We start from the raw sequence: 27,402 nt of genomic DNA on the forward strand, positions 1-27,402 counted from the left end.
ACTGATGTCAATTTTTTCAAAGTGACTCAGGAACAGCCCAGGTCTCACATGTGAGGTAAGGGCCTGTGTCACCTACTGTAGGCTATTTTTTACCCCAACATATAATAATGTTTAGCACTAAACAACTTTGGCGGCATTATTGCAGTATTATTATACATCACTAATTACTGTAAAAAAGTTGTGTAAACAAAGTACCATTTACGTTCATCAGTGAGAGCTTATCCATCATACTTTACTATGCCTCAGCACACTATTAGTAATGAGCTGGAAACTGCAAAGGAAAGAGACATACATACCTGAAACTGGAAGGAGATAATTGATAACACAACATTAAGGAGGCCTTAAAACATGACCTCATCAGATGAAGTGGGAGGCATGGGTGCATTTCCATGTGACGAGTGGGTTCAGTAGCGGAGTGTTTTGTTCAGTTGTACTGCTAGCTTGCTTTTTAGCTTATATGCAGTAGTTTTTCTGCTATACTTTAGGTGCTTTTGTATTGATTTATGCAGTAGGTAATCGTTCAGTGATGTAGTGCTAGCTTGTTTTAAATATTTTGTGCTTACATACACTAAAAACTTTTTCTTGACTATTTCCTGCTGACATGGGGCTGTGTTTAATATGACTATGCTGTCAAATATAGTATATTGAAAAAAATAAACTTAGTAAACCTAGTATGCCCATAACCATATAGTCAGGGCCATATATGTTTGCTGCCCAACTACCAAAATTTTGCCAAGTACCACCCACTTAGTGTTTCTTGCCTGTTTGTACAGATTGATGTACTGAATTGAAACACTAGGGATAGGAAATTCATTAGTGCTTGCAGGTTTACTTAGTAATGTGACAGATTGCAGAGAAATCCTACAAATATACATTATGAAACTAGCCTGAAGACTTTTCTAGGAAGTTATCTTGTCTTCAGTGCTTGTTAGGTATTGTATATCTATTTTCCAAGTGTTTGGGTATAATGCATGTGGTATTTTGATAAAATGAGATGGCATGACTTGCTAATGACTATGTGGTCAAATACATTGCAATTTAGAGGAGGCCTATGTGCATGTTATCCATTTTTTATTGCTGTCATGGTAATGGTACATTTTAAGTCATTTCTTCAACATGAGTAAATTGTTTTCCATTTGTTATTGTACAGATAAGTGTAGGCGGGAACTGGTATGTTATTTCCACTATGGGTGCTCAATGACCTGAACTGTAGGGGAGAATGGGTAGATGAAAGTGGTTTTATGTTTTTTGTAAGTCATGTCCTTCATACAATAATGCTGTCATTTTAGGAGCAGACATGATGACGAAAGCACTGCATACGGGACAGAGATGATTGCTGTACCTGTTTTTGTTTGATAAAAATTCTAGTAGTAGTTGTGAGTGAAATATGCAAGTGTTTAAATTGAGTTGAAAATTTGTTCTTAATTTGTGTAGAATATAGTGTGAATTAAGTGGAAAAAACAGTGTTGTTCAATTTTCAGCTGCAAGGGGAGATGTTGATGAGCCTGAAAGAAGAATGCACACAAACGATAGAGATGATGAAAAGGAAAGTAAAACAGAAGTGAATCGGAAGCCACAGGGCTCAGATGTAGCATCGCTTTTAGCTGAACAGAAGAGGCTCCTCAAGATATTGGAAATGGAGCTCACCAAAGGTCCACCTAATGTTAAGTTGGTTAGATCAACACTGGAAAGCATGCTTTTTTGGCTTCCTGGGGAATTCACTCCACAGAAATATGCTGGAGTAGACAGTGCAAATGAAGGCGCTGCAGTGTTTTTCCAGTACACATACGGGCAAGTACTTGAGGTACTTGTGAAAAATTTTATCAGTGATGGTATATTAAGGAAAGATTTTCTGTGTAAAAAGTTTGTTTTTGATTTTCTTGAAAATGGATATCTGGAAGAAAGTATTAATTGTTTGATAAGTGTTGCATGTAAAGCAGAGGTGAATAAAATGAAACTCATTGTTCAACTTTTAGAAAAATTGCTTAAATCCACCTGTTTAATTAGTTTTTTAATGAGATATTGTTCACAAACTGTGGATGTGAAGGGAGAAAAAACTTTATTCGATGAAACAGTACGACTGTACGTGTCTTTGCCTGACAGAATAGCCAACAGACTTGAGAGAGATTGTCCAGACTTTCTAATTCCACAGATGTTTTGCAAGATAACCTCATACCACCTTTTACAGGCGATATACTTTATAGCTAGTGGCCTTCATAATGAAGTATCTGGAAATGCTGAACCCATTGCAAAGCTGTTTGGACGACTGTGTCTTGTCAGTGACACAGAAGCAGTTTTAACAACGATGGTTCGGTGGTTAAAAATATGGGGAATGGGTGATATGATAATTCAAAGAGTTGTCCACAAAATGTTTACCCATGTTCCTGATGTTGCATGTGAGAGAGTAATCACAACATTATTGAAGATGGAGGTTGATGATATGACCTTATATATGCTTTTGGGTGACTGTGGTATAAAGAATTTAAAATTGAAGTATCTTTTTACACAGAAACTCCTCATCACTAGGCATTTACCATATGCTTCATCAGTTCCTACTATAATAGGATACTTAGGAAGAGCACAGAGTAGCCATGAGGTTCTTAGAATTGTCTTTCAACAGTTGTTAGATACTTGGAGTGATAAGAGCATCATGGCGCACAATTCATTTGAACACCACGTTTACATCACTAGAGGCCTTTTAACATGTATGGTTGTCTTTACAAATGCAGATGTAGAACACTGTAAGAATGAAGCCATTCAGTTGCTGTTGCATGGAGTTGGAAATCACTTGGATGTCCCCAATCACCAGTCAAAGCTCATAGGGATGATCACAGCAGAGGAATTGACGAAAGTATTTAATGCTGGTGGTCCTGTTTTGAAGTTTGATTATGAAGAATGTGAACTTACCTTGGAGTTAAAGAAATTAGTGAAACTGTCAGAAAGCAATAAACCTACCTGTAAGGATAATATTGAAGTGAAATTCAACAATGAATGGATTGGAGATTTTGAAAGTGAATTGGTTAATATAGGTATTTTAAAAGTTGACACTGATTCTAAAGAAATAAAATCAGTTCAGAATAAAGATTTGGTTCCTTTGGATGGGAATTCAGGGAGTCATGCTAAGGATGATGAATTTATAAATATTTCTGCCAACACTTTTCCTGAACAAGATAATGATTCTGATGATCTCGACAGTGATGATGATGAATTTCAGCCTTATGACATGTCAGATGATACAAAACAAATCAAAGTAAAAGAACCTTCTTATCCTCAGGAGATTCTAGATTACTTGATAGAGGGAGAAGCAGATAAAGTAGAAGCTGCATTAAGGGTTTCTGAGAAAATTATTCGTCGAGAAATCAGGAAGCAAGATTCAGACTTGGCAGTTGAAATGGCTAAAGTTGTATTACATTTAGAAAACAAATATGATATTGAAGGCTTTGAGGACAATAGACTGAACTCTTTGGTAGCTCTTACTTCATCTCATCCAATGCAGTGTGCTCTTTATTTAGGTAGAGAATTTTATGAAAGGAATTATAATATACGTCAGAGATTGGACATGCTTCATGCTTTAAGCAAATCAGCTGTTGAACTCTCTGGGTTTGGTGCAGGCAGGTCTTCTGACTTGACTCCTAGTAAAAGCAAAAAGAAGGAAGTTTTAAACAAAAAAAATGAAATGAAAGAAGTTGCAGGCTCTTTTTTCTATCCCCTCATGCATGGATTGTCATTTGTACAGCCACATCTTGATTTGCTCGGCTGTGATCGTTTTCTTTTGTGTGATCTCCTTAAAACTCTTGGCCTTATTGTAAGTGTTACTGGTCAGTGTGAACTCAGTCTCAAGATGGCTGGATGTCTTTTGGAGTTAACATGGCCTCTTCGCACTCATGAAGATGCTGATGTACGTGCTGCTTGCCTGGAAGCTTTGTTTTCAGGTTTAGAAGTCGTTCCAGATTCTGTGCTTTTGGCATTAGTTCCAGGGGAAGTGGTCGAGTTACGTCAGTGGTTAGGAATTACTTTAGAGAAAGAGGAAGATAAGAAATGCCAGCTCTTAGCAGCGAAGTTGGCATTGAAATTAGATAAGTGTTTCAAAGAGCAGATTGGTATTCATTAATAATTTCCCTTATGTTATTGGGGGTTGTTTGAAGAAGACTACAACAAACAATTTTATGATGAACCTATAAAACACTGGTATAAAAAACAGCTTACAATGTGAAGTAGTGTTTTTAGGTACCTTGAATTGTGTAAAATGATAAGAGTTCACTAGATATTATCTGGCTAATGGATCCCAGAGGAGTGGATAAAATCTCTAAATAATTTTGTCCATCCCATTTGCAGATAAAAAAAAACTGTAAATATATAGGTTACTGAGCCATTCACAGCTGCTCATTATTTAATGTGCAAAAATTGTATTTGATTTTTTGTCTCACAAAACAGTGTTATGCCTTTTATAAATAATGAACTATTTTAAAATTCTTACTGCAGTGAGTGTAATTACCTAGTCTCTTTTTAACTCGATAATTAGGAAGAGTAAAATAGTAAGACAGTTTGCATTGCTGAATAAATTACTAAATGCATATTAATTTGCACAGTGTTATGCAAATACAGGTTGAAAATTTTAAAGTAAAGAGTATGAGGCATCTATCTGTGGTAATGCTCTTGGCATTGGAGTAGAGTAAATTTAAAATAAGTTTATTTACTGTAAAGTATGGCCAACAGTTGGAACAAGACAGGTTATTTCAGACATGTTTATTTAGTGTAAAATGTTCGAGTGTATTGTATTAGCTATAGTGATATTTGAGAACAGTGAGGCTTCTTAGTACTTTTCTTTCCTTTCTGCATTGCTGTTACATGTGCCCACTTAGAGAACCACCAAAAAAGTCATCAACTGACTTCACAGACACACCAAGTTAGTGATAGCACACTCAAGTCATGCATTAGCTGTGTAATTACTGTAGCTGAGCAGTGGATATATTTATGTATTCTTTTTTTTTTTTATTGTTCGTAGTGTGATTGAAGCTGCTCTTGGATTGAAATTTGTCCTGAATGACTTAATTCTTCATCTATTCTAATGCACTGAAGTATTTGGCATTGTCAGAGCAGAGTTTCAAGAACTTGAAAATTTCCAGTTTGCCCTCCATATATAAATCATTTATGATGTGAAAGACCACATAAAAATCACTATTTTTTTTTTCTTACAAAATTTGCATAAAACTGTTCAGGGTAAAAAATTTTCACAAGTTGCATACATTTGTTTTTAAGGTTCATTTTGTCCACCTCAGTAAATTAGATATATTGGGGTTTAGATTTAAAGTTGGAGCAAGTAAAGCAGTATTTTCTTTGTAAAACTATAGTGTTATATACTTGCACACACCCTTAAACTACTTTTAATCTATGTAGATAATCATGTATTTCTTTATCAAATTTTCTGTATGTATATAGTTTATATTTTGTATACTGTGAATATGATTATAGTGAATACCTTGAATATGAAAGTATAAAATAAAAGTTGTAATACTTTGATACCTTGTTTTCTTGCCATTGATAATTTGTTACAGGTGAAAGTTGTTTTATAGCACAGTAAAAAGAAACTATTTCTTTGGGTGGGGGGATGGGGTGTCACCGCCTACAGTATACTGTGTACATTATGCTGTAGCTGGTAGAGAAATGTTCTTTTCTGTGTGCCTTTGGCCCCAGCTGCATTTCTTTGTCCTTTTTTTTTATCCATTTGTCTCAACCCACTTATTACTATACAATTTTAACCCTATCGTGCTTCTTTTTACACCAGGTCCTTCCCAGCCTAGAAGTTTGATGATGCTTTAGTTTTATTAGGCGTTTGATATTATTGGCAAACATGATTTATTTTTCCTCTTCATATTAATACTGTGGGGCTCATGGCCACACAAAATGTGATGTATTTTGTATCCTACAGTAAAATAATGTAGAAATTGGTTCTTGAAGCTTTCCATATGCTTCAAACCCCAAACTCACATGTACAGTATTGGAAGAAGTCAGTTTTTCCATCTGTTTTGTATTGGAAGGCATTACAGTATTTACTGTTACTAAATTTATATTTGTCAATTGGTGTTACATTAATTTCTTAGATTTTTGTGGGAGGGGGTGGATTTTTATGCAGCTGCCTTTACTCTCACCACTTCCAGAGAGTGGTGACAGTAGTAAAGGTACTCATTGTGGTCTATGGGAAGCTTTAAGTTTTCAGACTAGTAGGGATGGCCTAAAGAATTAATCTTTGAATTAGAAATGAAAAGTGGACACCTTAAGAGAAAAGAGAAAAGTAGAAGGTGCAAACTGTTGTATATTGGAGCTGAAAGGTGGTTTTGATGATACTTTAGTATATCACTGTTTACATTGTGCTATGCTGGGAACATAATATAAGTATCTCTCTACTTTATATGGAATAGCTCACCAAATATTGTCTTAACTCCCAGGAGTTCTTGAAAATTTCTTGGAAACTGCCATCTTTGGTAGTTTCCAAGAAATTTTCAAGAACTCCTGGGAGTTAAGACAATATTTGGTCAGCTATTCTATATAAAGTATGTGATCTGTAATTGTACAAACAAGAAGAAAACAGCACCAAATTTTCTTTATGTATTTGGTAAAATATTACTAATTTTCAAGGAATTATTGATTTTTCATACTTTTTACTGTTAATCTATATTGTATGACTTGGTGATCTGGCTATAATATTTAATAATAATTGTATGACTCGCTTTGTATGCATCTGTTCAACTTCTGCAAGTACCACTTTACTCTGCTTTAGTAATTCTACTGAGGTTTAAAAAACTGCAAGCCAGTTTGTTGGTATTTATTAAAGTTGGATATGAAAAAATGCAGTACAGTGCTTGGTTAGAGTAGTCTTTGTTTTTTTTTTGTGTATTTGCTATTACTGTGATAAGGAGTTTCCATTTTAGGTAATAGTTCTTAACAGTTTTATTTTATACACATATAACTCTTAATGAAAGGGGGTAACAGTTATACAGTAATACACATGCTGGGCACGATACTCAAGAGGTCAAATTATAGTACGTATATATGTAGAAAACATACTATATTTCATTTACGAGTTTTATTATTCAAAACAGAATTTCATATCAGTATACAGGCAGTGCCCAGTTATCGGCAGGGGTTCCGTTCTGACAGCATGACAATACGTGAAAATCATCGATTTTTGGTTATCACCGCCAGTACTGTACACGATTATCGGCACCAATAAGTGGAAATCAGCACATATCGGCACCAAAAATTGCAGATTTTTGTCACTAGACAAGCGCCGAAAAACCGGATCACCAATAAGCAAGCCTGCCGATAACCGGGGACTGCCAGTACTCGCTCAGTAATTTCATAATTCAAGATTCCTGAGAAAATTTTTTGAAAAATAAGCTTGGTGTTTATATGAAAGCTTTCCATTGCTTAGCCCAAGATGACTTGAAAAAAAATACAGTAGTACAGTCTTTTTTGAAAGTAAAAATTTTTTGAGTCACAGACCCTGTTACAGTGAATTCATGTGATTTGTGAAGAGTTTTGTTTCAAAATATTAATAACGATTGTGCAGTGCTTTAAGACTTTTCATCATTTTAGAAATTATTTTAGTCAGTCTTATGGCAATTCAAACTTATTGGGGGACTTGTGCCTTTCACAAGAGCACTTTTTTGTTAGTCATGTCAATTACTTTAACTGTGGTTGTTTTAAAATTGGCTTAGTAAGCAGGATTATTTGTTCTCTGTAAAGCGATCTCTATTGCTTTTACAGAAACTATTTGTTTGAAAGTAACCATTATCTTTAAGAAGCTAAGATACCTTGGTAGTAATACTGTACACTATCTTTGTGTTATTTTTGCAGGTATGATGATGCAACCGAATCCCATGTCTCTGCCAAACAACCCTTCACTTGGAATGCCTGCAAATCAGCAAGTAAGTAGTTACTTTATTGTTAGACATGACTAAATGTATTCATATGAAATGCAAACTATTGGTGTATGGATGTCTTCACTTTGAAAATAATTGAAGGGTGACATGTACCTTAAATCTTTTTTACACTTTACCGCAATTTAATCTTTTGTTTCTGATGATTGTGAACTTCATGTCCTTTTATGAACTTTGTCCTCTCTTATAGTTGAGTTTTCCTGTAGTGTTTGTAAGTTCTCGTTTCCACCCATTTGTATTATGCCAGAGTTCTCGCTTGGCCTTCTTCCCTCTTGTGTCATTAGTGCTAGTGCATATAATGTTCTGTGTTTGACAGGTGATATTTGGGGAAAGCTAAGTGACAGTGGAGAAAGGAAGAAATGAGTACCAATCAAGGAACAGAATAGTTAGACAGTCAAAAACAGAAATTAGATATATATTCAGGCTATTGTGTTACGACAGCGATACGTTCCTAATGACATGTCGTAACCCGATTTTCGATGTAAGTCAGAACACACCTACATAAGTACCTTTGTTACCACCATAATCTAGGGCATCAAAACACAACATGTCTATGACATACTCTATATGGACTAGGAAAAAGACTTCAAGGACATAAATGTAAAGCACAGTGCAGTTATGTGAGTTAATGTAAATAATGAAATGAAACTAACAAAAAGAGCAAGTTATTTAATAATTTATGGGGACCGCATTGTAACCACGAAGTGTCGTAGGCCGAGACCCGTTGTAACTGGGATCGCCTGTAGAAGGGAAAATTTCAGTAGAATTGCCAAATCTATTACAAAAAATACCCTTACTGAAGTAAATGAAAATGAAGAGCAGATAAGCAGATTTGATGTAAAAAGAGCTCCAAAAGACTCTGAAGCTCACGGAACAGCAATGCATATGAACAGGATAATGTAACAGGTAAACTACTGAAAATTTGAATATAACTTAATCATATTCATGGTGTAAGGGGGGAAAAAGCTGGAGTATAGGAAATTGGTATCATCATAATGGTATCTTAAAAGGCATTGAATTTGTGGTCCACCAACTATCAACGAGTGACACTATACTCCCAAACTGCTTTTATATTTTGTTTAGGATTACTAAGTGCAGTTAAATTTTCACAAGTTGAGGTGAATCCCCATTGGTAGCCAGAAGGCAGTGGAGAGAGTTGTTCCCATATTTAATCCAGTAAAAGGAATTTATGTTTAAAATTAATGATATTGCACAAAAATATTAAGGCCTGTCCTATACTGCTTTGATTGTAAAAGAAATAGTTATTTCCATGATTGTATATGAGATATTAATGCAAGATATACCTTACAGTGATAGCATATTATAAAGAGAAAAAGTTCAAGATCAGTCAGAGAAATTGATGATTTTATAAGAAATTCTGGAAAATCACATTAGACAGGAAAACATGAATTGCAAGAAGACCATGTAAATGAAAATGTAAGTAGCTCAAATGTTTATACATTGCCAATTCACAACAATCTGAAAATAAAATTTAAGTTAACTTAAGTGACTCTGTCATTGCAGATTGCCTATCAAATTTCTCATAATTGTGGGCATGTAGTTTTTAAAAGATCTTTGAATTGGCTTATCTTTTGCTAAGCATATAAGACATGAAGGTGATTCACAGCTAAATTGCAAATCTATACCTGATTAGATTACCCAATACTGGAAGTTGCATTTATAATTGTTGAAGCAAGAACTGTACCAGCACAAACATGACCATTACTCTTATTAATATATAATTAATATTAATAAGTGAAAAAATTTCAGTAATGCAGAAAAGGCCTTCTGTAAACTAGAATGGAGTACCAACGCTGCAGCCAGAGACAGATACAGAATAGGTGTTTTTCTTTCCATAGTGAACAATAGTTGAAATCCATGAAATTTTCAAGTGTTAAGTATGTTAATTCACTGTTTAAAAATTTTGTAATTTAAGTAATATAGGCACAGTTTACAGTATTAATGGGTGTTGTAACTAGAATGTGTGTATAGTAGCTTTTCATTTTACACAAGGTGTGTTCTGAATAAAAGTGTGTAGTGTAAATTTCACCTCACAGTACTGTATTTTTTATTACATAAAAAATAATAAATTTTATATACTGTGCAGTATATAGCACATGCAGAATGGTTCCTGGACCTGCCGTCTCTGCTGTCAGAAGTTCCGAGAGAGTTACCTCCCTGGCACAATATACTTTGTCAACCTCATGTGGAGAGGTACCATCAGTCGCTACAGTCCCTATCTCTTCAGGGGTGGAGACTATCGAGTATCTCCTGCGAGCGAGAGGCTTTTCTCAATGAGCAGCGTCTCAGATGTCAGGATATATCAGGAAGTCGTCAACATCCGTGTACTAGGGAAAATGGTCTGTTTGTGATTGGTGCTGTAGACAGGGTTCTTCTGATTTTCTACTCTTTCTCAGAGCAGAAAAACATCTTTCTGTGTCTGCCATAAAGGGCTTTAAAGGGCTGCTCTAGCGCTAGTTCTGTGTATGAAAGACGTAGAAACATTTAAATCTTGGGAAATATCTATGTTGATTAGGAGCTTCAAGCGGTCTTGTTCCCCCAGAGAACTCAAACTTCCTAGTTGGGATTTGGCTTTGGTTTTAACTAGTCTTACTCGAGCCCCCAGTAAACCGTTGTGATTGGCCACAGATAGAAACTTGACCCTCAAGGCGTTCTTCTTGTTGGCCCTAGCATCGCAAAAGGGTAGGCGAACTGCATGGTCTGTCTTATGATGTCAAACACACCAAGGGTTGGAAGTCTTTAGCTTTTGAAATTATTCAAGAATTTATTGCGAAGACTTAAAATCCTTCAGTCCACGATGAAAGATTTGTCTCCTTTTCTATACCTTCTTTGGGAGACTTGGTTCATAATGACCCTGATGAAATGTTGTTGTGCCCTGTCAGGGCACTGCGTGCTTATCTAAAAAGGACTCAACATCTCAGACCAGGCTGTTGCAGACTTTTTGTTAGCACAGGCCGGGTCAAGAAAGAAGTGTCCAAGAATACAATCTCATTTTGGCTACGAGAAACGATCATGAATCCCTATTCCCCTGCATCAGGAGCTTCAGACAATGTCACGCAGGCAAGAGCGCATGACGTTAGAGGTCTAAGCTCCTCATTGGCATTTAAGAAGAATATGTCTGTTCATAGAATTCCAAAAGCTGGTGCGTGGAGTTGCCAAACCACTTTCACTTCTACTTGAATGACATTGCCCATAGGTCCTTGGACACTTTTTCCTTGGGTCTGGTGGTGGCTGCTCAACAGGTTGTGTAGCTCACCCAGTGCCCCTGGCGGGTCAGTTTGTATCTAGTCTAAGATGATGTATGAAAGTGAAATGAATAATTTACTGGTCTCTTGTCTTGTCTTCTTTCTTTCTTCTTTACCTGCGGGCAGTAAGAAGAGGGTTCTGTCATGAGCTGGAAGTGGCATGATACAGGTGAATGCAGCGGCCATACTGTTAGAGTAATCGTTAATGTAAGGTTCCTTTCAGTAGCAATTCATTCCTCTCTTTAGCAAGGAGAGAGAGGAATTATAACAAACCTACATAAGTGGTTACGTTGGTTTGTTATAAGAACAGATAGCCTCTTGTCTTCCGCATATGCAATGAACTGTGACGTATTGAAACCCAGAAGTCTGAACCCAAGATATACTTATATATGAGGTTCAGAAATAAAGGTCATGTTTCTTAGAATTCTTTTGTTCAAAGAATGACCGGGTGTGGCAAACCTTCAGTCAATTAATTTACTTACCTTCCACGAAGAGTAAGTCTGTCCTAATGTTAAGACGGAGGGTTTGTTTCATATATGAACAAATGACAAATTTATTAAATTCATTTGTGCTTTTCATAACTAACAAACCTGAGATCTTAACATTTGAGGCCCACCTCTAACCACTGCTCTGACAGCTTAACCTGGGCTGGAAGAATAACTGATGAGGTCACGGAGTATTAAAGCAGGTAATCCTATAGTCATGAGTCATGTGTGACTTATGACTAAGGACAGATGCCACAAGTCCCTTGCATATACAATTTTATTGATTTTACTGGATTCCAGCTGGTGCTAGAAGTTTATCCTAATGCTAAGACCTCAGGTTTGTTTATTATGAAAAATACAAATTAATTTAATAAATTTGTCATTTCGGTTTACTACTAATTCACATTTGTTTCATTATAAACCCTTCAAAAAAATTCACTTGTTTTCTTACAACCCCTTCAATAAAAATTCAATTGCTTTATAACAAACCCTTCAATCATGTAGTCATGACAAACCCATCTCCCACATACATCCTCTTTCATGATCTAAATATCCTCAGACATGTACATCTGTATGTCATATTCTGAAGCATTTGATCTAAAAGCAGATTTTCACTCATGCATTCCTTGTATCTGTACTATCCCCTTCATTGTTTTTTTTGTCCCATGTTTGCAGCACTACATCAGGAGGCTCCCCAGCTTTGCTTTCAGCACTTGAAAGTTTTCATTACAGGCAGTCCCCGATTTATGATGGGGGTTCTGTTCCTACGCCGCGTCATAAGCCGAAAATCGTCGTGAGCTGAAAAATTGTTGAAAGTTGTCAAAAATCCTAAGAAAACCTTATTTTTAATGCTTTGGGTGTATTGAAAATGACGTAAACTGCATTTTTATTGAGTTTTTTTGTCAAAAAAACCTCCAAATTTTTATTATTCTGCCGTTCTGTAGCCATATTTCTTCCGTCGGATCAGCATCATAAGTGTTGTAATCCTGGAACATGCATCATAAACTGGGAAATAATTTCTGATGAATATATTTGAAAAGTGTTTTAACCCTGGAACGTCGTAAGCTGGACCCATTGTAACCCAGGGACTGTCTGTATTTACATATACTGTATGTACTATACATATTTGTCCCTGTGTTTGCAGCACTACATCAGGAGGCTCCCCAGCTTTGCTTCAGCACTTGAAATAAGTTTTCATTATTTACATATAACAGTACTGTACATATATCAGTTCAATTTTTATCCCAGTTTGTCACACTTCACCTTTTTTGCAAAATAATATAATTGCTATTTGAATATTTATTCTGTGTTGGTTTCCTGTAAGTGCATTTGGTTAAATGTCATTGTTGCGCAAGCATGTGAAATCCACTTTTTAATTTTTATATGTTGAGTAATTTTACACTTTATTAACATATAGGGCTTATACCGTATAATTTTGTTGTGGTCTTCATTAATTGTGAAGTTTTGTCTGCCCATAATTAGTGCTGTATCCCTATTTATATTTTATGTTAACATATGCCACATGTAAACCACTTTGTGTTATAGCTTCATTTGTGTACTAAGTATGTTAAGTAAACTGACCCTGTTTTAAGGCATGATGTGCCCTGTCTTTCTGCCACTAGGGATAAACCCACACCTTCGGGCACCACCTGTCAAGTCCAGTGCTGCTTCCTGCTTTTGCCTAAAGTAAATTTATCACTTCTTCAGCCTTGGGTTGACTTTAGAATTTTACTAGTTCAAGTTAGGAGGATCAGTCTTCCACTGATCTGCTACTGCTTGGTACTGGAATACTGCTATTCTGTACCTGCACAGTTTGCCCAGTGGCTGGATCATTATGCACTTGCCATTGTGTGATGCCTAGTTGTTCTCTTGATGCTTGCCAACTCTGCTGTAGCTGCCTGATGAATGGACAGCTCCCATTCCTGTTTTGCCAAGTGATGGGATGCTCACTTGAAATTGGTCAATAACTGGATAGTATCTCAATACTTGTTGCCACCTCAGCATCTGCTCTCACCATTATAGCTAAGTCTGCCACTAGCCAGACTTCTGTTTACAGGTATTTGACATCTATTCACAGCTATAGGACAACATCCTTCCTATATTCTGTGTCTTCCAGACCCCTTTTGCTAGTTCATTGATGTCAACTTAGTGTCTTATGACCTGCAAGAATACCTACTGTTCTTGCGAAGCCTGCTGCTCCTACTCCTGCTTCTGTGCTTATTGCTTCCACCTTGTCTGCGATGTTTCCATTTTTAGTTGCTCAAGAAGTGCTGCTCTTCCCACTGTCCCAGCTGTTTTGATGGCTGGCCCTGCTTTGCTGGCCATTGCCACTATTTTTTTTTTCTTTTCTACATGCAGTGTTTCTCGAGGTCATGCATATTAGATACATGTATATGATATTGCATTGGCTCTTTGTACTTGGATTTCTGTTCAGGTTGTTGCTAGACTGCTGTGTCCCTGAGGTTATCAAGATTGCTATGCCAGCTGCTGCTGCTATATCTGTTGTACCTACTGCAATGGCTGCTGCTGCTGTGCCTCCTGTACCTGTTGGGCCAGCAGTGATACTCTTAATACACCCGTGCCTGCTGTGCTGCTACTGCTGTTTCCACCCATACTACTGTGACTACTGTTTTTAACACACCTGCTGCATTAAGCAGTAGCTGCACCTGTTGTGCTTCCTGTGGCTGCTGTTCCTGCATAACTTGCTATATCTGCAGTTGCTGCAACTGCCATTTCTTCTCCTTTTGTTGTTCCAGCAGCTCCTACTTTACCCGTGATGTTTGCTCTGCCAGCCACTCCAGTCTTGCTTTTCTCTTGGCTGTTATCTCTGTTATCTGACTGTTTCTATGACAGCTTGTTCAGTTTTGCCAGCTGAAGCCAGAAATCTAGAATCTGCACTGCTGCCTCTCTTCTCTGTCTTGTTGTGATATCTGTCAGTACAGAGGTTTTGTTTGGTATGTTATTCACCACTACCTGTTGAGAGGACAAGACACTGAAGAAGTATGGCTCCTGATTTTTCATGCCTATAAATCAGTGAAGTAAACGTGTCAAGTATCCCATATCCTTCCTGCTGATGCAGTTCATCCTTCAAGCATACGTGAAGGTTGCAGAAAACAAGGCAAGTCAGCTACTTTTAATACTATACTTGGAGATAGGTTGCTACTTTGGATATATCACCAAGTGGAAACTTCTTGGCTTACTTGCAGGATGTTCCACCTTGGGACACCTGGTTCCTGATCTATAAGGTCTCCAGGTACTCCAGTGGATCCTGTGGACTTGCAGTGCACTGCTTGACCAATTGCTTAAATTACAATTTAAAATCTTTTGGTTAATGGGTTTGTTATGAAACAAATGAAGGTTTTATAACAGAACATTTTCTTACAAATCCATCAATCATATTGCAAAGTGCCCAACTCCCATCCCATTGTTCTTGCTTAGTCATATCCAATATATACAGTACAAGAAATAATAAAGAGGATTATTACCTACCAGTGGATTGAAGGAGCACATGTGTGAACAGTTACTTCAAGCTGTTTTGCAGTTTCTGTGTACAAGACAAGAATACACTTGTCTTAGGACATTGGACCATGAATGCAGGCTCTGTATAATTTATGTTTTTGTGTGAAAAATATGTTTTGTTTTAAAAACTTAAAACACATTTGCATTAGGTTACAATACAAATCAGCATACTCACATCAGGGTACACACTGGATGGATGATGCATGTGCCTTTAGTGACCAGTGCCAGTTATTGGCAAGTAACTTAAAATGTTGGAAGGTTTTAAAACTGCCACAGACACCTCTTAAGTACAAACTTTTCCTTTTTTTGTGTAAGCCATGATTACCTCCAGAACTAAATCTCACCAATATTTTATGAAGTTCTAAAGAACTAACAATAGTAGAGATGCCTGTAAAGTAACAAAAATAACAATAAAGGTAAATATAAAAATGATGGTAACTCATTCACTCTCAGCATGATTGATTTTAGTATCTTAACATTCTTATGTGCAGTATTATAGTGATTTATATATAATAGTTTATGACTGCTCCACGAGGAAAGTTAAAAGGGGATAATGTGTGGGATGTCAGGTTTCTTAGTGTCACTAGAATTAAAATAAATGAAAACTGCCAAATTACCATTAGAGAAAAGTTCAAGGATGGTGTGGGAACAGGATTTCACTAACAGATTGAGTGGATCACTTGGACTGATACTTAAAATTATTCAAGGATGGTGTGGGAACAGGATTTCACTAATGGATTGAGTGAATCACTTGGACTGATATTTAAAATTATCTGAAGTTCTAAGTTGAACACCTATGTTTGCATGGCTTTTTGAAATAAGTGTACATTGTGCTTTTACTTTAGATTTAGCAAATCTTGGGCACATCTTGAGAAATTACTTTAGAATATTAAAAACAATTGCAGGTATTGAACTGAAAGATTTTGTTTGCCTTACAGGAGATCATTTGACCCTGTTGAAGGTGGAGATAAATGTAAATGTTTGTTAGAAACATCTAAATGAGTTGATAGAAAAAGGTAGGGTATTAAAACATACCCTTGTGAGACATTGCTTTGTAAGGCAAAAAGTGTATTGTGCATGTGTCTGTGAGACTGCACAGAATTTGGCCAATTGGGCTGCCTGCCAAACCTTGTCAAATATGTTAAAGAGGTCAGATTGCACAAGGTTCATGCAAGTTCTTGGCAAAATAATATATTGTCCAAAAATCAATAGTATTCTCTTCTTTGTAGATTGATATTTGTAGGGGAGGTGTAATTACTGTATGTTTGGCCTCAGATAATAAAGGTACCCAGGGTTCAGAGTAGAATTAAATCTAACAGCAATACTGTATTGTGTGTGGATTGCATGACTTAACTGAAGTTTGAGATACTGCTAGTACAGTACATAAAATGCAGTAAGAGATAGCTTTTCCACTTTAGTTTTCAGTTTTTTCTCATGGGTTTATTTCCAAATAGGTTAAAAGCACGTGGGCCAATAGTGGTGTAGACATCAACTTGGACAACTTGAGTATAGGCGGCGTTAAAAAACCACCTGCCCCATCAATGAACCAGCTGCAGACTACCATGCCCACGGTGGCAGCCCAGCCTCATCCAGGTTAGTTCACAAAGAATTTTTCTAATTTTAGTGTTTTCTATACATATAGATAATTAAGGATACAGTTCTGACATTGTTGAATTGAGGTATAACAGTTTTATTGATTTCATATTTTAGGGGTTGGCTCTTGTAACACTGCAGTTATGAAGAGAATAGGGCCATTCAGATATATTCAGTAGTAAAGAAGTTTGTATATTAACCACGTGTTGTTTGATACTTTTTACATAGAATTTTATCTTGGTAAAAGAAAAAAAATCATATACAATAGTCTCATTTGTTTCAATTTATAAAAGAAAAAAAATCATACACAGTAAAGTCTCCTTTGTTTCAATTTATCAAAAAATCTTAAAGCAACTTGTATTTTGACAGATAAAAATGAAATTGTTTTGTAAGAATATTTAAATATAGTATTCAACCAGTTACCGTATGTTTTCGTGTATAAGATGACCTTTAGATAAGACGAGGTAGAAAATTATGATATATTTTCATGTATTTAGCTCATATCTGTAGCATAAGACGACTGCTGAAGTCCAAAACCATCTGTGTATGGGCTAGCTTTTGCAACAACAGGTATCTTATGAAATATTGGTTATGTAAAGATATCACAAATGCTGTTTTACTTACTGTATCCTTAGAAATTCAAAATACCGTATATACTCGCGTATCATGCGACTTTTGAAGACCTAATTTTGAAGCTAATTTTAAGGGGGTTGCATCATACACGAAATATAAAATTAGTGTATGTAATATTCACGTAGTATGGTATTATAAAATACAAACATAATGAATATGCATCTTTTCCATGGATCTTTTAACAAGTTATGCTTTACTGTATCCAGTAATATTGTATGTATTCACGTATTACTAAATGTATCGTAAAATACAAACATAGCGATCATGCGCCATTTGCATTGTTTAGTTTTTCGTGAATTTTTGTTTTGGCTTCAATTCAATTTCTGTTTAAAGATAACCATTGGGGAAGGTTTCATCCCATTTGCCATACACGTTAAAACAACAGTAAAATATGTTCTTTCATGCCCAGTAGTTTAGATTAAAATACTTTTCTCTCCAATATTATTTACGGTCGAGTTTGATGGCATATTGAAGTTTGGGAGTTTCGTCCATGTTGCCGATGCACAATGATTTATAGTCATTAGCGCTTGAACATAGTTTGTTTTCTCAGCTTTAGCTACAACTTGCAGCTTAAATTTAGCAGTATATTTCCTTGCGATCTTTTCTCCATAGTGAATAAGGGTATAATGTAAAATAAATATCAGTCTTGTTCTGTTAAAATCATTTGTAACATAACCACAGTAATTGTTTACTATCGTACAATGGTTGAAATGCAAGCAAAGAGCTGTTGTTATCTGATTCGTTTGTTACTTGGACACGCCCAGACCGTTCATAGCAAAACAGTTGTTTCTCAGGTTGTTTCTCCGTTTGCTTAATGAGTTAACATAACTTGATACTTTCATCATTCGCTTTTGCTTTTTAGTATTTAACTAGAAGATGGGGTAAAAGTGGAGTAAAAGAAGTCCATAATGGTTCCTCAACAAAGGAACTTGCATGATACATGATAAAATAATTTTTATGGGTGAAAATTTAGGGCTGTTTTTAGAGATTGCATCGATAATCCAATGGAAATGAAATAAGGTCGATTCTATATCATGTTTTTCCTGCACGCATGGCCTAAAAGAAACATTATTTTGTTTACATTTCATTGGCAATCATAAGCAACCCCTAACAACAAGATGATAAAGTATGATAATTATCGTACATAATTATTGTTCGTGTGGCTGAATTGTTCTAAACAGCCTGAATTTTTAATGAAAAATAAATATTACATTATCCTAAATGTTATTACTACCGTAATTACACTGTTACCGAACGATAAAGGTTGCTGTGAGCACAACCATAGCTTGATATTTAGGCTACATTTTGTCAGCTGGCCTCGTATATATAAAAGTTGATTTCATTCATATGGAATTATTCCTTGAATAGGCTATTTATTATGAAGATATGCAATAATATATAAGGTAGAAATGGTTTTATTACCCTTATTATCAGTTTATTTCATAATGTGAATATTTTCATGTATGTCAGTGGTTATTGCACCGAGGCTGAGGCTAGCCTACCGATAAACTTCACTTAGAATTCAAGGTTAGATATTTGGAATGGTAGTATAAGATGACCCCCAATTTTTAGGGGTGAATTTTATGATTTAAAGGTCGTCTTACATGCAAAAATATATGGTAGTTATGATTTTTACCACTGTCTCTGCTTTTCATGTGTTTTTCCCTAGTTATCCAGTAAATTAAGTATGCTATTTTTTCTAAAGAAAAGTTTTCTGATATGCTGACTAGCATATCTTTGGTTAAAGAGCTTTAAAAATTTGTCAGATTTTATTAGCAAAAAAGTTTGTTATATAAAATTTATATAATTCTTCAGCTTTATTTCGTAATCTGAAATTTTGTTATTTTTGCAGTACTTGGATTAAAAATATTGTATTAAAAGATGTTTATGCTGCCTGTCGAGTTGGCCTCGTATGAGTGATTGATTGGGCAGGTGGTCATTCTCTCTCTCTAGCCTGTAATTATTTTCTTATGATCTTTAGTTTTTCATTTAAAATACTCTTCACTTTTTATATTAAATAATTTTATTTTGTTTTGAATGAAAATACAGTATACTGTACTGTACTTTACTTTGTGTATACACAGGTACAGTTATGTATTACCCATATATGTATATACAGTATATCTCTCTCTCTCTCTCTCTTTCACTTTTTATTTCATTACCACTTATTCTGTTAACCACATGGAAGTGTCAAGTTGAGATAAACAAAAAATATTGTTAGCAAATCAGCCTTCTTTGAAGGAGTTTCTAAATAAAATTATTAAGGGTATTGCATGCGAGCAATGGTGATTTTAGGAGAAAAAAAGTCCAGTCAAGACTGTAGTGTGGATATAGGAAGTGCAGTTAAACATAATAAGTTACAAGGTGAAATTTATAAATAGTTCATATATGGATGACTTTGCAATAATTTACACTGCTTAAAAAAAGAAATGTACATTTCCAGCCCATTAAAATAAGGTGGACAAAGCAGTAAGTACCTGGGCCTTGTCAGCAGGGTTTTAATTTTCATCAGAAAAACAAATGTAGCCAAGTTTTATAAAGATATTAGATAAAAAGGAATTATGACACTAAACTAGACATGAGAAACAATCAGATACCAGTGAGCCAAAGTTTAAAATTCTTAGGTTTAATTTTTGATATGCATGTGGATTGGAAAGCACACATTTTTGCTTACATAAAAGCCAAAGGTAAAATTTATTAAATTTGTTACAAAACTAACACTTACCATTTTGGGAACTGACATAACAACCATGATGTTATACAGAGTAGTTGTTCTGTCAATTGCAGATTAATCCCTCTTCATTACTACATATAACTGTGCAAAGTGCAATAAAGATTCAGTCAAGTGACCCACCAAAAGCTTTTCAGGCAGAGATTTTCATAATTATTCATCCACCATCATTCTCAGTTAGAGCCAACAAAATTTTTGGGTCAATAAATGTCAACACAAGGCACACATTAGGCAAATTATACTAATGGGCCAAAATCTTTATCTGGTCTAGGATTCACTGCAGTATTGTCTAATGCAACAAGCTGCGACTCTTTAGCCAGTAATGCTTCCATTTTCTCAGCAGAACTCTATGCAGCTTAGATTGATAATAAACTAAAAATTTGTCATTTTCTGGGATGGTAGGAGTGCTTCAAAAGCCCTTCTAGATTAACCCTTACAGGCTGGTGTAAAATATATATTAAGAACACCCCTAGACTGGGCAAACTTTAAGATTGGCCAGTTTAAAAAAAAGCACATCAGTAGAAAGAGGAAGATATGCAAATGCACATGGTATAAGAAAAAAAATTTAAAAATTTTTCTGTACCTTCCACACACTTGTATAAGATAAAAATTCTGACAAATTTTCTGTACCTTACCGTGGAAAGTTGAAACTGAATATTTCGAACCCTGTGTGGGGTATGTTTTCCAAGACATAAAAATACGCCAATTTTACAAAGTTATATATGTATTTTCTAATATTTTTTAAAAATTTATTTTGAAAAATTACACTTACAGCTCATGCAATATCATAACAGAAACTAAAATCAGTAACAAATTCTGAGTAGATTTATGGTTGGTAACATTTTTACATGATGTACTGAGTTGGGAAGAAGCAGTACATTTTAGTGTGTTACATATGCTTTTTCTAATATCCCTTTTTGCTTTAGTTTGCAAATTTACAATTATAGCTGACATACTATCATAAAATATAAGAATTAAAACCAACAGCAATCCCTGGATATGTTTATGAGCAAATATATACGTAAAAGACATCATGGGATGGGGAGTTGCAGTACATTCCCCCATGAAATCTCAAGTCACACTGATTTCCCTCTAGTATCTTGTACTGAGGTATTAGTGTTGTCGTAAGAGTTACTATGTCATTTATGGACCATTGAAGTGATTTGAACATTATTCCCACAAAATTCACTTAAACTGTATAGCATGAAATATTGATTCTCACCTGAGGCAAATCAGATCGAACATCTAGGGCTATTATTATGCCTCACATGATCATGTCCAGCCAGTAAGGGTTAAAAAAAAAAAAAAAATTTTGTCCAGCATATTATTGTCATTTCATAAATAATATGAATTTAGTGTAACTGCTGAAATATGTTATATGCTTTGCTAATGTAGACATTAAAGGAAAATGAAAATGCTGATAAAGCAGCCAAAAGCTGCAGCTACTACGGCTACATCAAGTGACAATCCAGCATCTCTAAAATCCATAATTTTTAGTAAATGGCAGGCTTTTTGGAAGTAATGAATATTATGAAAACAAATTAAAGCAGAGTGAACCCAGTTTTGGATTGCAGTGTTATTTATTAAAAAAAAGAACACCCTTAGGAAATATCAGTGAATATCTCACACTTATTTGACATGTGGATGTTTGCTGAATAAGCCACAAGACCCAATCCCTGAATGCGTAGGATGGAGAGCAACATTTTAAAATTCAGCATATTTTATGGTTGTCCAATTTGCAGCCAACATTAAATATCAAGTATTGGAAATAAAGCCTTGAAAAAATTTTTGTCAGACTAACTTTTTAGTTCATCCAGTTGTTACATTTTTAAAAGTTATAAATTATATAATCAAATTAATGTCTTGACTAGGAGAAACCCATAGTCATCCCTATGAGGGTTAAGAATGCTAACCAATGGTGTGGTTAAAACTATTAATAATAGTAATGTAAGGAAAAGTTTTGGCCACCTCTTCTCCCTGGTATACCATTGTGTAATGGTTCCTCAAATTTTTGTGAAACAGCCTTCCCAAATGTGATAGTCTAATCTCCCTCCCCCTATTACCACAGGAGTGTGTATGTGTATAAACTCATGAAGACATAAAAGAATAACAATTTTGGGGCATTTTCAGGATTGATGATGAACTCTCCCATGATGCAAGGGATGATGATGCCACCTCAGCAAACCCAGGCTACAATGAATGGAAATGTCATGTCTCCAAACATGGTGCCCGGAATGCTTTCACCGCCGGTTCGACCAAACGGCGGAATGCCAATGGCTATGTCTGGTGCTATGATGGGAAATATGATACCTATGATGGGACAAATGCAACCAGCTGGTCCAGTATCGATGCCCAATAATCTTGGTTTGTAACATAAAGCTGCTATTAACTGAATATGTGTTGTGGAATATGTAGATAGATTACATTGGTGAATTCTGTGTTGATAATTGGAAAATTACAGAAGGTGAATAACAACAAATACTGGAAATATATGACCAAATAGAAGTAATTTAGGTTAGTCATGTTGAAATTTAAAATTTTATGATTAATACTGCAGGAACAGTATTTTAAGGGGTTTCAGGTGATCGAAGGTTTTTTGTTTTGTTTCCATGGTATTTATTGATTTATAAAAAAAAATTCTAATATTTTGTAAGTGCGTCACTCCCTTAATGATTTTACTAAATGATCTGATTAATCCAGGCTTGAACACATGCTAAAATCAAGATGAATGTTATTCAGAATAAGATGAAAAATTGCAGGGCATATACTATATTTTATCACTTGTTAGATGGGGCATATATTTTATTAGATGTAATTATTTTATTCACTGTATATGATTGGTATTTATCAGGCCCTCACTCCTTTGATACGAGTATTTTTATGATATGGCTCTTAAATAATTCTAACTACTATTCAACTCACATACATATAGTTAAGTAGCACTGTATGAACTTATTTCTATGAAAACTGATATCTGATTTCATTATATTTAACAACAAACACAACCTGCATTTTTTTTTATCTAATTTTTGTTAAGGTTTGTTACAGTCTGTATTAGGATAGAAAAGTTCCTTTGTACTTCCTCTAATTTCTTTTTTTTTAATGGAAAAATAACCACAGTAACATAAGATATACTAACAAAATTGTTAATTAAAGTTTTGTAAATTTAATGTTCAATAAAACTTGCTCAACTCTCAGATTAAAACTGGTATCTCATTACATAGTAACTTAGTCTTTTCTGTCCTTTTGCTGTCTTTAAATCTCTTTATATTAATGAATTTTAGTTTTTTTCATAATCCTTTTGGTGTCCTTAAATTCAGCTATCTTCCCAGACCTCTGTATGTATATTTCTTCCAAAATATTTTTATAATTTGGTATATGACAGATTTTTCAAGAAAAAGTATAATATTTCTGATGGTTATCATGAGGTTCCTATGATTGTTAATGACTTTTGTCTGCATTATTTATAATGATGATGATTAGAAATATTCATTTTAACAGAAAGTAACACAGTTTTAAGATTTTATTAATTTAATTTTTAGTTTGGAAATGGAATAGAATAAGTTTCATTTGAAGTGAAGGCAGCTAAAACATAAAACATTTTGTTTGTTACTCCTACATATTTCAAAGAAAATGAAGCACATCAATTTAAGGACTGATGTATTTGGATTTGTTTATTCTGCCCCCAAAATATGCATTTAAAAAAAAAAAGCTTTCAAGTAATTAGTTTGCATGGAATAAGTACACAAAGGAACAAGTTAAATATAATTTTTTAAAACCTTTGGAGCGTTTAGAACACATTGTCATACAGTGAAACACGGCCCCCTTTGTAACATTGTTAAAATCTTTCCAAGAAGAATTCTCTAAATGTCATTCAGTAATGTCTTTGGATTTTTATAATTTATTGGTCTTCCCATATCCTGATTACTACATATCCTCTGATATTTTGTTGCGAACATCATAGCTCTGGACTTCTACTACATTTCAGAAGCTACATGCCCTGGAGAACCTGAGTAGTGTGATAATGTGATGTATGCAAATCAGTATGGTAGGAGAGTAATACTAATTTCAAAAGATATTTTCTACAGATACTGTGTAATTAAATAGATAAGGGAAATATACATACTGTATGATGTATATCAAAGAAGATAATGGTTCAAACACTGTGAGGAAGTAGATTTTTTGTTTCTGGTGAAGATGAACCACCATATACTAAGAATTTTTTATTTTTTTTTAAGACGGTGTATTTTTGAGTAGTTAGTTGATTCATTTTGATTAAGCCGTAATTCATATTGAGAAGATATTCATAATTTTAATTTTTCTTACACTATCTTGCCAAAGAACTGCACTTTTTTTTTGCTACACATAGATGCTTTACATGTTAAAGTGTAGATGTTCTTGCAATCTCAACTGATTTTAATATTCTTGTGCCTGAAAAACCGAGTGTGGTACAGTATCTGAGAGTACCATATGCAATACTACCACTGCAGATACATATTTTGTGTTACTGATTTTAAAATCATATAGTTCTTGTCTGGAGAAATAAGGTTACGGTACTGACATTTTGTATATCAGCGCTCCATAATACTTTTTCTATGAGAATATTTTACTTGTAACCAACACAAAACTCATTAATTCTTACATTATCTTTTGTAAAACTAATAATATAAACTTTCATTCTGGTTTTTTCCAATGTTTGTGAGCTCATTGCAGTTTAAGGTGTCCCAGCTTTATATTTTTTTCAAGCTCACTGCCATGGTTGTACATAAGTAGAATTTACAGGTTGGTAAGTTTTGTATATTTTATAAAAGTAAAATCAAAGCATATTTAGAAGAAGGTTATTGTGGAGTTGCATTATCAATTATCTCAGTGATTTTCAAATAGAACTTTACAGTGCTTTTAATAACCACCACCTAGATTTTGTTACTGAATACCATTTTGTAGTTTTACTATATAATAGGTACTGTATAAATATATATTTTGTTAAAATGTTTATAGATCAGGTAGGTCATTACACAGCCCACACCTGTTATTTTAAATTTTGGGCTAATCTGTTATACCAATGAATTATTATTATGTTTGACTATATTATGAGCCTTTAATATGGGAATTCTGTATTTCCACATATACTATCATCTTGCAAGGCCATCCATGTACATTTGTCAGGTGTAAATAGTTTTTTATGAGATCTTCTGGATGGTTTCATTTATTACTAATAATAAAAATAGAGTATATGAAATAGGTACAGATTTTGTACTCATACTAAAGGCCACACTTTACTGATGGCAGTTTTGTTCATATATGCAACTTAGTTATGTACATCATATAATTTACAGTATGTGAATCATATAATTTTCATTTATATCATTTAATGGCTATCATAGAAGTAGAGATCTAGATGATAATTTTTTTGTAGTTTTCTTAAAATTACAACTGGTTATGTGATCTTGCTTTAATGCTTATATAATCTTGACTTTGTCTGCAATATGTATTTATAGCTCTGTTAGAGCAACCAGCCCAGAATTTCATAGTAATCATGCCTTAAATTTTTCATATACCACAAGTGATGAATGATCCAATGACTTTGTTTCAAATGATAGGTGCTATACCACTGAGCTTCTGGGGAGCTCAAGAGATCTGAAGATGTGGGAAGTTTCATGTCATAAGAAAAGCACATATACCTCTTTAACACCAGAATTTAGCAGAGTCCATGAAGTTCATAATCTTATCTCTATTGAACCCTGGTAGCTTAGTTAGCCATACGGAGCAAAGACGTTTGGTTCAGATCTCACAAGTGGCAGACAGAAGAATAAAGCTGGATTTAAATACAACTAGGTTTTGGTTGCTTTAATATTTATTATTTTAGATTATGTGCATTATTTTATAGGTATTTGTTATGGTTCATTACTGTTTTTTTTTTATTTTACATAGAGGAAAGCATAGAGAAATCACTGCACTTTTTGTTTAGCCTAACTATTATTATATTGACAACTTTATTTTTGGTTTTTTTTCTTGTACAGTTTATTTTTTTTCCATGTACAGTTTGGCATACATACCCTGGATTCATGCTTTACATTTGCAACATCTTGGTGAACTGGGGCTAATTTTGAATCAATACACTTCAACCAAAAGATAAGACTTTTTCATAATAAAAATGGGTTCAGAGTTTATAGAAATGAAAACCTATATAGTAGTATTACTAAAAAAAAAAAAATTACTACAGTGCTACATAGATGGTCCTTAGTTCTCCTGTCCCCTTCTGTGTTAAAACCTAGCTTCTCTAGATATTTCCAATATGTCAACAGCAGTTTTGTAGCAGGTGAAGCTGTCATAATGTAACAGGAAAGAATAACATTTATTTCTTGTTATACACGCACATTAAAATGGCAGACTCTCCCTTCCACTATACTGTATACATTAATGGAACAGAGTCTTTGTTTTTAGAATTATAAAAAAAAACTGAAATAGCAAAAAGTACAACTACAACCTAACTATAAGCCGGAGAAATGGGCAAAACAAGGGTCAAATACTAATAGTACCTAGAAGCATATAACAGAAATAGAATTAGAATAACTGACTAAAGATTAAAAGAGACTTGACTTCCCATTGCATTTTGTGAACATTATACAGCAATTTAGTTGCCATTCCCTGCCCAAAAATCGAGACAAAAAATTACCAGTAAAGCCAGGTTTCATGAGTAACACACCACCATGAAGCATGGCATCAGATCTTGTATACTGGAGATCATTTTTACCTCTGGACATTTGTAAGAAATATTTTATGCATAATATACTGTATTGTGAATACTTTTGCAAAATCAGTTAAGGAGCCTGTGTAAGGTATTTTTTTAGTTTATACTTAGCTTATCTGGCTTGAGCTTACCCTTAGCTTTTCGGGCAACTCGTGTTATTAAGAATTGTCTTTTGGTTATCTGAAAAAGGTACTGTCTAGGAATAAGGACATATGGCCACAATATGTTACCATGACTGAGTGCTTTGCTGGAAAGTCAATTATCTTGTTAAACATGATTAATGATCACAAGTAGTAGCTTATATTCCAACCAGTTGCATTACAAGATAATGGTGATGCACAACTGTCACTATTTGGATCTGCTTTCGAATGTTAATGTTCATTATGTGAAATGCAGTTAATTCTTGTAATGCTACTAGAAGCAATAGAAAGTTTTTCCTGTCACAATTTTGTTAGAGACTAGGGAACTTGCAGTAACCTTTGGA

At 34.5% G+C, this 27,402-nt stretch overlaps 2 protein-coding genes across 2 annotated transcripts in view; both read left to right on the top strand.

Moving 5' to 3' along the window:
* The window catches only part of lqfR (clathrin interactor lqfR), a 54,148-nt gene extending 48,628 nt beyond the window's left edge, over positions 1-5,520 (top strand). The window contains exon 10 of the mRNA XM_067108200.1: positions 1,442-5,520. Coding sequence (XP_066964301.1) covers positions 1,442-4,111 — 2,670 coding nt within the window. The 3' untranslated portion in view covers positions 4,112-5,520. The remainder of the gene's footprint in view (positions 1-1,441) is intronic.
* A 2,262-nt stretch (positions 5,521-7,782) lies between these two features.
* Positions 7,783-26,343, top strand: LOC136840890 (clathrin interactor 1-like). Its single transcript, XM_067107849.1, has 3 exons — positions 7,783-7,928; positions 16,665-16,803; positions 22,298-26,343. The coding sequence occupies exons 1-3, from the start codon at positions 7,860-7,862 to the stop codon at positions 22,537-22,539; spliced, it is 450 nt and encodes a 149-aa protein (XP_066963950.1). The 5' UTR covers positions 7,783-7,859; the 3' UTR covers positions 22,540-26,343.
* Positions 26,344-27,402: the final 1,059 nt, after the last annotated feature.

Source organism: Macrobrachium rosenbergii, chromosome 8 (assembly GCF_040412425.1).
Source record: "Macrobrachium rosenbergii isolate ZJJX-2024 chromosome 8, ASM4041242v1, whole genome shotgun sequence".
In the NCBI taxonomy this organism is placed as follows: Eukaryota; Metazoa; Arthropoda; class Malacostraca; order Decapoda; family Palaemonidae; genus Macrobrachium; species Macrobrachium rosenbergii.

Bases quoted from the DNA above. Each gene is read 5' to 3' on its own strand.
- LOC136840890 (XM_067107849.1), top strand. From the start codon at position 7,860: ATGATGATGCAACCGAATCCCATGTCTCTGCCAAACAACCCTTCACTT. The intron at 7,929-16,664 runs GTAAGTAGTTAC...ATTTCCAAATAG, and splicing joins GAATGCCTGCAAATCAGCAA to GTTAAAAGCACGTGGGCCAA. The intron at 16,804-22,297 runs GTTAGTTCACAA...GGGCATTTTCAG, and splicing joins GGCAGCCCAGCCTCATCCAG to GATTGATGATGAACTCTCCC.